Raw genomic sequence first — 13187 nt, 5'->3', positions numbered from 1 at the left:
GTTCAAGTAGATGACGTCCGTTGCTCTGCCTTTGTCCATCGAGGCTGTGATGCCATCATAAAAGGCCACCAAATGCCACCAGATTAGTCAGGCAGGACTTGCCCTTCGTGTTGGCTGTCACCAATCACCCCTTTGTTATCTGCTTGCCTTAGCAGAGCCTTCAGGAGGATTTGCTCCGTGATCTTACCAGGCACAGAGACTGGTCTGTAGTTCCCTGGGTCTTCTTTTTTTCCATTTTTGCACTTGCACATTTTTTGAAAATGGGGATTGTGTTTCCCCTTTCCCAGGCCTCAGGAACTTCACCATGACTTTTCAAACATGGACAGTGGCTTTGCAGCTTCATCTGCCAGTTGTTTCAGGAGCCATGGGTGAATCCTATCAGGTTCCATGGAGTTGTTCACCATCCAGTTCTTGGGTGGTTTTGAACCTGCTTTTCATCTATAGTGGGAGGATCTTCCTTTTTCCAGTCCCTGCCTTTGGCTTCTGCAACATTGAGGGTGAGATGGGAGTCCTTGCTGGTAAAGACAGAGGCAAAGTATTCATTCATCCTTCTCAACATCTTGAATGACCAGCTCTCCCATTTCCTTCTGGAGTGGGCCCACATTTTCCCTAGTCTTCCTCTTATCATTGACAGACCTATTGAAATTTTTCCTGTTGTCCTTAACCCCCCTTGCCAAATCCAACTGTCTTTGTGCTTTTGCTTTCCTAACCTGATCTCTTGCTTCTCTGACTACTTCTCTGTACTTCTCCCAGGTTATCTGTCCTTGCTTCCATCCTTTGTAAACTATTTGCTTAATGAGTAGCTGCTACATGAAAAATATTGTGCTGTAGTAGGAAAGTTGGTTATGTATTTGTCATGACCTGGATGGGGCACCCAGGGAGACAAGATTGGACACCCTTGTTTTCTAAACTTCTTCTCAGAGACAAGTCTAGGTTTGGCTGGATCCAGCCTTAGAGTGTCATACCTGCCCCTTCTGGGGACTGTGATTAAACTGTTAAAGACCAAGGACATGCTCGACTGTCACATTCCCCTGGATTGACTTAAGGTGAAATGACAATTATGGCTAGTGTTTGAACATAAGATTTAATTAAAACTATAGAAAAAATAATTCGTAAAAGCTGATACTTCAATTGTTATATATGCTTAGGCTGTGCAATCATAAAAGCTGATACCTAAATGACAAAAGTCAAAATACTTGTTTGTTCAAGATGTACAAACTGGGGAAAAAAATCCAGGCCTTGCGTTGCTTAGTTTGATTTAAGGAAGGAAAAGAAATATATATAGAGAGAAAGAGAGAGTGAATAGCAGAAGAAAATTCAGAGAGACAGATGTCAGAAAATCACAGGTCCTGGATCCAGCATTGGGCTAGCCACCCAGGGAGGGCTGGTGTCAGTAAAACTCCCAAAGCCCACCATCACTGCTCCTCCTTCTATAGGCCTGCTGGCTTAATCAATCATTTCACAACAGAGTAAGTGTGGTTGAGATAGATCAGATTGAGCAACTGGAGTGGTCAATCCTTATCTCCATAATTGGCTCGATTGTTACCTCTATCACTGTCTCCATATGCAGGCCCTAGGCCATATGCAGGCCATTATTTCCATGGGTGCCAGTTCTGGCAGCCCTTTTGTTTTCTTCAAGGGCTTACAGTGGTGTTAAAAGACCACTTTCCTGAATTAAACTGCTAAAACTGACTGCAAAAAAAGACCACCATCTACTTATATGTTAGTAATAATGTTTTTGTTATTAAATACCTAAAAGCAGCTATACTTGAATACCTCCCTTGGTGAAGCTGTATCTTTTTGCTCAGGAACTTGGATTATTTACCTTGTCTCTTAAGACAAAAGACAGGCTGATCTCTATACACTCTTGGAATCTTGCAGTGTCTGGCTAGGTACCCTAGAAACAGAAGTATTGTTCACAAAGTCCTACTGGTGTACTGTTCATACAAAGTAGTCCTGAGGATATTTTTTCATTGTTCTGTTCAGGGTGCATAGATCTCAATAAAATATTTTCTCTTTTGAAATCCCAGCATCCTAATCAAATAAGCAGAGATCAAGAAGCTAGCCAGACTGACTATTGCATTGTAAAAATGTACATAATCTCTGTTCTGCACACTATCAGATATACCAGTAATACAGAATAGAGTATACAAATTTTCAGAATCTACATTTTTATATAGTAACATACTGGAAATTTTCATTGAAAAATGGAAACTAATGAGTCAATATTATTTTAACTTACCCATTCATACTTCTCTAAAGCAAAAAACTGCAGAATTCTCATCTAGGAATAGGCACATTTAAAGCCAAGTGTGATGATTCCAGAAGATTTTTGTCTCATTGGAATGTACAGATTATTCTAGAAAAATATTTTTAAAATATATTAAATTGTTGCACAACCTACACTGTTAACTTCAGTACAACCATTCTGGAATGCTACAAGGCTGAGCTTGTGCATTTTTCTCTCTTTGTAGCCTTAGTTTTTAATTTTAAAGTAGTCTTTGGTCTACAACATCAAGCATTATTCCACATTCTCAGAAATAAAAATGTCTGTATTTTGCTTGATTAATTTTAAAGGAAACCAGATACACTGCTTTGCACAGAAACTAGAATTTTTGGAGAGAAAAACTAAATTCTTAATATATATATTGTTTATCTTAAAACTTTCAATGCACAACACAGAAACTGAACTTGTATTTTTTAAGTAAAACTTGTTCCACATTCACAGAGCATGCTTAGTATCTAGGTTTGGTATACATATATATGTTTGTATTTTTATCAATTATCCTAGTATATTGAAAAAATTAATTTATTAAGAGATAGCTAAAACAAGGAATGTTATAATTTGCATGATTAGGGTAACATGGCTGTTTCCCCAGCTTTAATAGTAATTCCAATGTTTCCCTTTTTCTCCTCTAAATCTGGTAAGGTCCAGTCAGTATACTTTTTCTGTGTGGTTATACCAGTTCTGCTACCTCTGTCAAACACATCTTGGATCAACACTTCTAGTCCTTTTTTGTCAAAACCTGTAGACTAAATATATGCTACGGATAACTTTGCTTCATTCCTTTTCTTAATTTGAGTAATTCCTGTGCTTAATTTGAGGGTCATACACCTTTTCTGTTTGCATAACTTGAATACCTTAAAGTGGTCTTGTATGTTCATATTCAGAGTTCTGAGACAGAATGCAGGGGTTTGAGATTTATCAGGCATAAATTTAAGATAGAAGGTTAGTTAGTTAGTTAGTTAGTTAGTTGCTTAGTCTTGGTTGTGATGAGTGTGAGCTGTGGGAGTATTCTTTCTGTGTTCCATCAAGAAGAAAAAAGTGTAACTACAGATTGCAGGTGCTAGCAGTCCTATCTTGCAGCTGAGGCAGTGGTTTGATGACAATGACCACTGATCAGGAGACTTAAAGCACCATTAAACTGAAATGCACAGATAATGATTAGTCTTGGCTGGAAGATAATAGGTCACAACCTGCCTTTCAGCTGCACCTGTTGTATGACTCAGATTTGCAAGGAAAGGCCTGGCTTACCCTTGTCTGCTCCTAGATGTTTTCCAGGGTTGGAAAAACCAGGATATTTAAGTGGCTATGTTCTGAAGCAAGCACAGGCCTGACTAACAATGAATAGTCATCAGAAAAAGATTGTTAAGAAATAAAGTAATATCCAGCCCAAATATTATGCCAAATATATTTGCACAGGGTTAAGTATGGTGCTAAACTCTGCAAATTTGAAGTACAATCTTACTATGAAATATCTTTTCCATAAGTATTCCGTCAGGCCATTTAAGAGAAATATATCAAATGTACAGTTCCTGAAATGAAGTTCCATTTTTAGCCTGGTTTTATTTAGCTCTTCATGAGTAGAAACTTGTGGCTCAGAACCTGAATTATCTTTAAGGGTTAGTCTAGGGAAATTGATACAGCATGTTTGTCTTTTCACTTGTGTTCATAACAATATTGAAATTCTATATTCAGAAGTAAGCCAGCAGCTTTCCAAGTTAATTTCAGATATACCCTTCAGTTCTTGCATACACCAATTACACATTTTTTGCATTCACTTATGGGAGCTGAACATAAATACATAATACATAAATACATAAAAATCTGTATTATATATAATAATATACATAAATAGTATACAGATGCTTCTTGGGTATTTCTTAGTTACTTAAAAGATTTTTTAATTTTTTAAAGCATTTGAGTTTACTCAGTTTTCCTGTACTCAACATCTTTAGTATATTTAGTACTGTGGTGTTGCAAGCTGTTTGAGTTAACTTTTGCTTTCTGCTAATTTTAAAAACTGCTTTTTTCCCCCCCTAGAAGCATCGGTATCAACATTTTATTTGCATGTATATTTTGCATATCTACTTTAGAAGCCTAAGCAGAATTTCCTGCTTTTTATAAGCCATAATCACCTCAGCATCGTAACGACAACGTACACAGTACTTTAATATACTTTACATGTTGTTAAGCATAATGTTTGGTATGTTAACTTAATTCTCACAGGCATCAATGCAGTCCTGGTAATAAATCAGAGTAATAGATTTGAAAGAAAAATAGAAAGAATTGAATACTTAGAGCAAAACTAGAGCTTAGGTTTGTTTCTTTCTAAAGCCACTACAGTGTTGGGGTTTTTTTACCAACCCAGAGGGACAGAAAACTTAATTTTTAAGAAGATAGAATATTATAAATTCTATTATATAATTAAAATACTAAATTCTGAGACTTAAAGTAAAATCCAAATCGTGGCTGCATGGCAGCAGTACAAACAAAGTGTCCTGGTTTGAGCCAGGACAGAACCAATTTTCTTCCTAGTAATTTTACTTTACAGTTAAATTTCTTATAAATAACTGCACTTGCTGAAATTAATGGCATGTTTTCCAGTCACTGTCAGCTTCTAGGACTGATAATGCTTGATGTTTATAGTTACTGCTGTAGAATGGTATGCAGAACTAAGGCCACTGCTGCGTTGTACTAAACCTCTTATGCTCCAGAAACAAAAGAGAGGGAAGGAGTGACACCTCCAGACCTCCTCTGGAGAGTGCTGGAGCAGACCCAAATTGACCAAACTGTGTATTCCATCCCATATGTGTCATACTTGGTATAAACTTGAGGGATGAAGACAGCAAAGCTCTCTTCTTCCATGGATGGCATCCTGTTGAGGACTGACTCAGTCTATTCTGCCTTTGATCCAAATCTGTGCCTTTCTGAATTTGTGCATTCCTGCATCCAGCTCCCATCTGCCACTGACTGCAGGAGCCCACTCCAGGGATTTGCTAGGGTTGCCCTGCAGCCTCGGTGGTGATGTGAGGGTTAAGGGGGGCTGAGGGGAGTTACAGTGTGATACTGGTTTTGTATATATTTTATTATTTGCTTTTTAATTATTACTGTTTCATTAAAGCTGTGTAGTTTAGTTTCCAGCCCGTAAGTCTCTCTCCTTTACTCTTGTTCCTTTCTCTTTCTGGGAAGGGAGAGGGGCTAATTGAGTGCATCTCTCATCCTTTTTATTGCTGCCCTGGTGTTAAACCTTGACATAAAAAACCCAAAACAAAACAAAACAAAAACAAACAAACAAAAACAAACAAACAAACAAAAGCAGAAAAATTAACTGAAAAAGCTGCTATCTGGTTTTTGCCTGTCCTGTGACTTAGTCAATCCAGTCTGACTTCTCTTGATTTTAATGCTTTTCAGCTTTTCTTTTCCCTACTGATTTATACGGGCATTTCAAAGAAAACAGGCATTTTATTGTATTTCCTGTTTCTGCTTTATGAATATAAATTGCTTACAGCATATGAATTTTAGTCAGGAAGTTATTAATATGTTCTGAAGTGAGAGAGGAATCTTATGTTAATGAAGTCATGTCACAGTCAGGAGTCAGTGAAATTTTACTGTAAATTAACTGCAAAGTGAAACCAGTGTAATTTCTGAATTGCCTGATTCCATGTTCTGATTTCAGTGGTTTAGTGGTTTATTTTGTTCTTTTTGTTATTTTCATAGCTTTGCACAAATTGAGGAAATGCCTGTTGTTGACTACACACTTTGAGAACTCTTACTGTGTTTATGCTAACCTACGTAAAATTCAAATAGTGTCCTTTCTGTGTCAAATACCATTAGAAACCTGTAATATTCATGTAAGGTCAGCAGCTATTTTCTGCTCCCAATGTCCTAGCACCAGGTAATTTAAAAATAAAAAAAAGGGTGAAACATGAAGTAAAGTATAGGCTAGTAGTGAGTAAAACGGGGAAATAGTGTAAAAGTCTGGATAATTTTGGGGGATGTAACTCTTAGCAGATAAGAAATTTTAACTATTTTTTTCATGCAATAAAAGTAGCTTGAATTTAACTAAAGAATTATGTATAGCTGTTTGATTTCTAAACTGGGAAAGCTCTGCCTGTACAGAAACAACTGCAACTCTAAAATTGTTAGCCACTTCCTACTTCTTTAATCTGAAGGTTCTGAAAAAGATTATTTTTTTTTTCTTCATCCATTGGATTTATTTTGCAAGGAATTTTCTAGTGCTGTTGGAAGTGGCTAAATCCTGTGGCAAGTTACTTGTCACAGTGCCAGAAGTAAGAATTTTGCCCAATATGTTTTTTAAAAAGCACAATGGATTAAGTGCATGGATAATACTGATTGGTAGCACTGAAGGAATGTTTTCTGGTACAACTGAAAATCTTGTATCTATTCTAAACATTTTGAATCCTAATTTAGTAGCTGAAGTATCAGTATAATAATACATTTTGCAAAACTTAATGGAGATATCTTAATGTATAGGTTTATGTTGACAGATATTTCTAAAAGTTAACCTTCTCCCTGGTATTTGTAATTATAATGTATAATGAAAGAGAAGTTAAGAATTCTTCCATTATTGATTGCCTGGATTGCAGGTAGGTTATCAAGTAATAACTGTATTTTCCAAGAAAGTTCAGCACTACTGTGATACCAGAGATAAAATTTTATTCTTTTTACAGTTGATCAGAGTTTCACTATCGAGTTCTACAGCCATAGAATTTTACACTGAATCATTGCTGAAAGTGAAACTTGGTACAAATGCTCTAAGATCAAAGAGTTATCCTTTTTTTTTTTCCCCCCAAGCATTAAGTTCATAAATTTCTGAAACTGTTAATGAGGCCAGGATTATTTCTATTGAAAGTATGGTTTCTGCATGTCTTTTGTTATTATGTATTTAGATTCATGTCAGGAATGTCCAGAATATTGAACAGATGTTTTTCATGGGAACTTCCTTTTAGAGTAAAATCTCAGTAATTGCACGAGACACTGCTTGTTTATGTTTTCTTGAACCACAATGTTCCCAATTGATAATGCATGAGGAGTGGAATTTCTTGTCACATTTTGGAAGTTACTATGGAGTTTTGCAGTCTGAGTAACAATTCCCATTTTAGTGATTGTTACTTAGCTTTGGTGTTTGTCTTATTTATTTTTCCAATGGCCACAATTCCCTTTCAGAAGTGCAAAGTCTCCAACATGCTAGCAGTAAGATCTGGCACAGAATAAATTTTCAGTTGTGTTGGAAGTCACAGGCATGGTCTTTAGCCTGTCATAGCAATTGTTGAGTCAACACTTGACCATCCAAACCAGGGTTCCCATTTGCATTACAATTCTTGTCCTTTATAAAAGTTTCTGAGCGTGAACTAGTGAAGTGTTTAGGTTTTCAAGTAGCATTCTTAGCCTTTCTAGGCTTATAAGAGAAGTTTATTGGATCTGAAGTCTTTCAGTATGCTTAAAGAGTAGTATTGTTTTTTCTTAAGGTAATCAAACACTATTTTTTAATTACATAGTTATTGGGAAGTTAAGATTCTTGGAAAGAAAATATTTTATTCCTTTTGGTGTAAATTAACTAATCTTGTGGTATGATGTTCCTAAATTAAATTCCACAAGAAATTGGTAATAGCTGCAATAACACCTTTATGAATTCTGTAATACATTGCTAATGTTATAGTTCCCTTAATAATTGTCTTCTGTTATTAAAAAATAAGTAGAAACATGTAAGTTGTGTTACTTAGGCTCAAAATTTTATTTTGACATGGAAAAAATCAGAGCGAACGTAGATTGCATATGGTCTTATTTATGAAGAAATGAACAGAAAAGATAACTTTGCACTTTATATTTTTGTAGGTACAAGCCTATGCAGAAAGTGGATGGAGTTGCAGATGGCTTTACAGGAAGTGGTCAACAGACAGGAACATCTGTTGAACAAACTGTAATTGCCCAAAGTCAACATCATCAACAGTTCTTAGGTATGAAAAAAGATTTTGTACTGATGTTTTAATAAGATGAACCTCTTTATCCCTGTGAATATAAATACACACTACAGCAGTTGCTTTGAAGTTATCATGCTTCATTTGAAGTTCTTGCCCACAACAGAACAAAAAGCACTTAAATTACGTGTTCTGTCTTTTGAGCTTTATGTAATATTTACTATGCATATGGTAAGTATAAAAGGAAAAAAATATGCAAATTCTGTATTTGAGGGTTATATTTAATATCGTATAAATCACAATGCAGTTGCTGTGCAAAGTTGTATTAGGTATACGTACTGAAATACCTATGCATTATGTTCATCTTATTTCACAGAAAGTGGGGGCAGTGGCGTTGCACTACTGCTGAAGGATAGTCATCCAGCAGGCTGTTTAGAAAGTGTGCTGCAGTTTTACAAGTGGAAAGAGCCAAACAGTTTCAGTTAGAACTCCAAAGTTCATGTTTTAAAATGTTCAAGTTGTGACTTTGTTGATCCAAATAAGCATGTGTTTTCTGTAATAGAAGCAAATGGTAATTAAATAATTTGTTTATCAAGAAATACTGCTTAACTTTATCATGGCAGAATGTGTAGGTTTATTTGGTTGGGATTTTCCAGCAAGAAATCATTTAGCTTAATTGTGCTCTATTGAAATCACTGTCAACAAAGGGGCAGCATAAGGATAGCATTCAGGTGCTCTGAATTTTTCTTTCCCGATACCTTTCAGTCCAGCATTTTTCTCTTTATCAGTTTGTCTCTTGGAAACATTTGTGACAAACAGTAGAAGTAAATATTGGCTCTACTTGAAATATTAGAAAATTTAATGAAAAAATGTATAATGTGTCATGTGAACTCCAGCATACCTGGCTACATAGAAACTCTTCAGTTAAACAAGAAACAAAGCTATTCAAGAACTAATCTTTCACATAATGACATAGTTTTCTTTTTTCATCCTATAATATTTTGAATGTGTGTGCTGGCTTTTCTGCATAGATGTATGTAATATGTACATGATATCTTTTCTAATTTCTTCAAGAATAATTCCATATTTCTTTCTGATTAAAAAATGCTGGTTGAAGTTGTTTACAATTCTAACATACACCAGGTATGAAAGGCTTTCCTCTTTTAGCATTGTAACATTTTTTAATGTATTTCTTTGCATCATCCTTAATTTTTTTCTTAATCATTCTATAACTAACACTGTTCATAATACCTCTCTTTCATTATGTTGTCATGCAAACAGATGCATCTCGAGTACTTCCAGAGTTTGGAGAAGTTGAAATATCTTCTCTACCAGATGGTACCACCTTTGAGGACATAAAATCACTGCAGAGTCTTTATCGAGAGCACTGTGAGGTATTTCCTATAAACCTTTTATATTTTTAAGATCATGACTTCTTGTGAAGGTCAGTACAAGACAGTAGTGCTGAATATATGCAGCCATGTTAGTGGCATATGACTTTCCCCCCAAATATTTTCCTTATTTCATTGGGAAGGAAGTAAAAATTAAAGTAAAAGGTTTTTCCAGAGGGTTTCCTTTATAGAGGAAAAAAGTAATATATACTAGCTGCAGAGAAGTGTAGGTACGTGTATGTTTCCAGACTGTTAGAGAAACTAAACTTCAGACTTTACATGTAGATCTTTGCTTTAGTCAGTAGGGAGTATAAATCAGACTAAATTACAGTTATTTTGTACATTAAAAACAGTAACTTTTGTCTCATTTTAAGGAAACATTGAGACATTTAGGCCACATTTGGTACTTAACAATGTATCTTTTAAAATTATTTCTTTCAAGTCCTTTCAAAACTATACTGAAACATGAAAAACAATAAAATGGCAGGTTTCCTTTGTGTTTGCATTAGTGTTAACTATCTTCTTTGGGTGAAGTCCTCTGAAATGTTCACATGGGCCATACTCAGTTCTGGAGGCTTCCGTGTATGTGCACTTGGCCTTATTCAAATTTTCATGCACAGCAGTTTGTAATGCTCGATTTTATTTTTAAGTTATGGATATCAATAGTGTTAAACCAGGTATTATTTATAACTTGAGAATTGTAGTTTGCCTTTCATCCATTACTTGATGAATGAAAAAAAAAGCTACATATACAGTTGGAGTTGGGAGGGGGGAAGCTGAATTGGAGTCAATCTGTACTTGTATTTTATTTCCTAAGGCAATACTGGATGTGGTTGTCAATCTTCAGTTCAGCCTGATAGAAAAATTGTGGCAAACTTTCTGGCGCTATTCTCCCTCTGCTCCACCTGATGGCACTACAATTACAGAACCAAGGTCAGTAAACATTTCGTTTTCTGCTTCTCATGATAATGTAATACAAGTGACAAATAAAAAACCATCTTACTGGTTTTACCTACAGAGTAATAGTTCTTTTCACATCCTGATGTTTCAAATGAAATTTATGTTGTCTGGCACTTCTGTGTAGGCTGGCGTCACAGTTTAGGCCCAGCCAGTACCAACCTGGCCTCCACGTGCTCACCCTGTGCTCCTACTGTGGGAGAGGGAGGAGAAAATCCACTCTCTCAAGGGAGAGTCCTTCAGGAACCCCTGCAACATGAGTCCCTCCCACAGGTGCAGTCCCTCAGGAACTGCTCCAGCCCGGGCTGCACACAGGGTCACGGCTGCTTTGTGATCAGTCACCTCCTCTGGCACGGGGTCCTCCATAGCTGCAGATCCTGCTCTGCTGTGCTCCTCCACAGGCTGCAGGGGGACAGCTGACATTTAACCATGGGCTGTGGGGAAATCTTTGCTTTTCCCCCTCCTTCACAGACTTCAGTGTCTTTTCTCTGGCATTGCTCTCTCACTTCATTCTCTACTGTGCTTTGAGGGCTGGGTTTTTTTTTCATACATATTTTTGCAATGCCCCTTTCCTAAATGTTACATGGAGAGGTGCATCCGTATCTGTTTGGCCTCAGGCAGGGTTGAGGCCAGGTTTGGAACCTGGGGAGCTTCCATCAGCTTCTCAACAGGAGCCACCCCTGTGCCCCCCATCTCTGAGCTTCCGAAACAGCACTGCAGTAACCCAAGACAACTGGGTAGATACCAAAGTGTATTCGTGACGTTGTCATACACTTTTGGTTTGTTTGGACAACCACAGTAAAGGTGTCTTTTCCCGGTATTCTATCCAGTTCTTTTAAGATAAAAGGATTATTCATACCTCTCCATAATGTATAGGCTGTAGAGAGCTACGGAGGCATTTTTTGTAATCCACTTGAGTGTGACATAACAAATAAATTTTGCTTGGTATAGTTAGGACATCTGTAACATCTTTATAAAATAATACATTTTAACACCCATTGCAGGTTTTTGTGTGCTCTGAATGCATTACGATTTATTATTTCACTACATTTTTTTCTCAACAGCAATTTGAGTGAAATAGAAAGTCGACTTCCGAAAGCAAAGCTGATTACTCTGTGCAAAAATGAATCTATTCTGAAATGGATGTGTAACTGTGACCACGTGATGTACCAGGCTTTGGTGGAGATTCTCATTCCTGACGTCCTTAGACCTATTCCTAGTAAGCTGAATATATGAAACAGTTTGCAAGGGTTTTAGTGCATGCATGTGTATCATGATGGTGGTTTGTGCCTCACAGGACAGCTTTGGGAACAAGTTTGGAAATTAGGAAAGTATTGTGTATCGTTTATCCTTAATTTTGTTGTATAGCAAGTTGTTCTGAGAATTGATGTATGCTTTGTATTTTAAAAGTAAGTGAGAATTTTAATGCAGTTGGATGATACAGTTTTCAGGGTGTGGTTTCATAGGCACTTTTCTGTGTGTTATATTTTCAGATAAAAAAATATATGATCATCCTGATGGTATGGAATCTTTGCAGAGGGATCTAGACAGGCTTGATTGATGGGCCAGGGCCAACTGCATGAGTTTCAATAAAGCCAAATGTCGAGTCTTGCACTTCAGCCAGAACAGCCCCTGACACCTCTACAGGCTTGGGGAGGAGTGTCTGGAAAGCTGCCCAGCAGAGAGGGACTTGGGGTGCTGACTGACAGCTGAACATGAGCCAACAGTGTGCCCAGGTGGCCAAGAAGGCAAACAGCATCCTGCCCTGCATCAGTAATTGTGCAAGCAGCAGGGCCAGGGAGGTGATCTTACCCTTGTACTCAGCCTTGGTGAGGCTGCAGCTCAAGTACTGTGTGCAGTTTTGGGCACCACAGTATGGGAAGGACATTGAGGTGCTGGAGAGAGTGCAGAGAAGGGCAACCAGGCTCTTATGAGGAAAGGCTGAAGAAACTGAGGCTGTTCAGCTTGCAGAAGAGGAGGTTGAGGGGAGGCCTTGTGCTCTACAACTCCCTGAGAAGAAGTTGTAGTGAGGTGGGTGTTGGCCTCCTCTCCCCAGTGACTAATGAGTGATAAGACAAGAGGAAATGTGTTCAAGTTGCACCCAAGGAGGCTCAGATTAGTTATCAGGAAAAATTTTTTCACTGGGAGAGTGGTGAAGCATTGAAACAGGTTGCCCCGCGAAGTGGTAGCATCTCCAGCCCTGAAGGTATTAAAAAAGCAGGTAGATATGGTGCTTTGTAAGATGATTTAGTGGTTAAGGTGGTGTAGGACTGATGGCTGGATTTGGTGATCTTGAAGGTCCTTTCCGACCATGATGATCATATGATTCTATGATTCTACAATTACCAGTCATATATGAATAATTGATGCATACTGTGTTTGACATGACTGGTTTTGGGCTGATTATCAGACTTTTTATGCCAACACATCATCTGATCCTAGGACAAATTAATCACATGAAACTTTGTGAACAGTCTAGTGGTTTTCTGCTCAGAAGTCCATTCACTGACCTACTTTTTGAAGACAGCTACTCTGGTTTTTACTTTTATTTTTAGAAACAGCTAACTGAATGGCATTTTCTACTCAGCTTTGCTGTACTGATGGTCCTTAAAAGTT

At 37.3% G+C, this 13187-nt stretch overlaps 1 protein-coding gene across 1 annotated transcript in view; it reads left to right on the top strand.

Moving 5' to 3' along the window:
• The window catches only part of RFX3 (regulatory factor X3), a 101787-nt gene that overhangs the window by 81101 nt on the left and 7499 nt on the right, over positions 1–13187 (top strand). Inside the window, exons 8-11 of the mRNA XM_030467339.1 lie at positions 8141–8262; positions 9505–9617; positions 10432–10547; positions 11636–11790. Of these exons, the coding sequence (XP_030323199.1) occupies positions 8141–8262; positions 9505–9617; positions 10432–10547; positions 11636–11790 (506 nt within the window). The remainder of the gene's footprint in view (positions 1–8140; positions 8263–9504; positions 9618–10431; positions 10548–11635; positions 11791–13187) is intronic.

This window comes from Calypte anna, chromosome Z (assembly GCF_003957555.1).
Source record: "Calypte anna isolate BGI_N300 chromosome Z, bCalAnn1_v1.p, whole genome shotgun sequence".
Taxonomy (NCBI): Eukaryota; Metazoa; Chordata; class Aves; order Apodiformes; family Trochilidae; genus Calypte; species Calypte anna.
The sequence above is the reverse complement of the archived record's forward strand: the minus strand, read 5'-3'. Positions and strand labels throughout refer to the sequence as shown.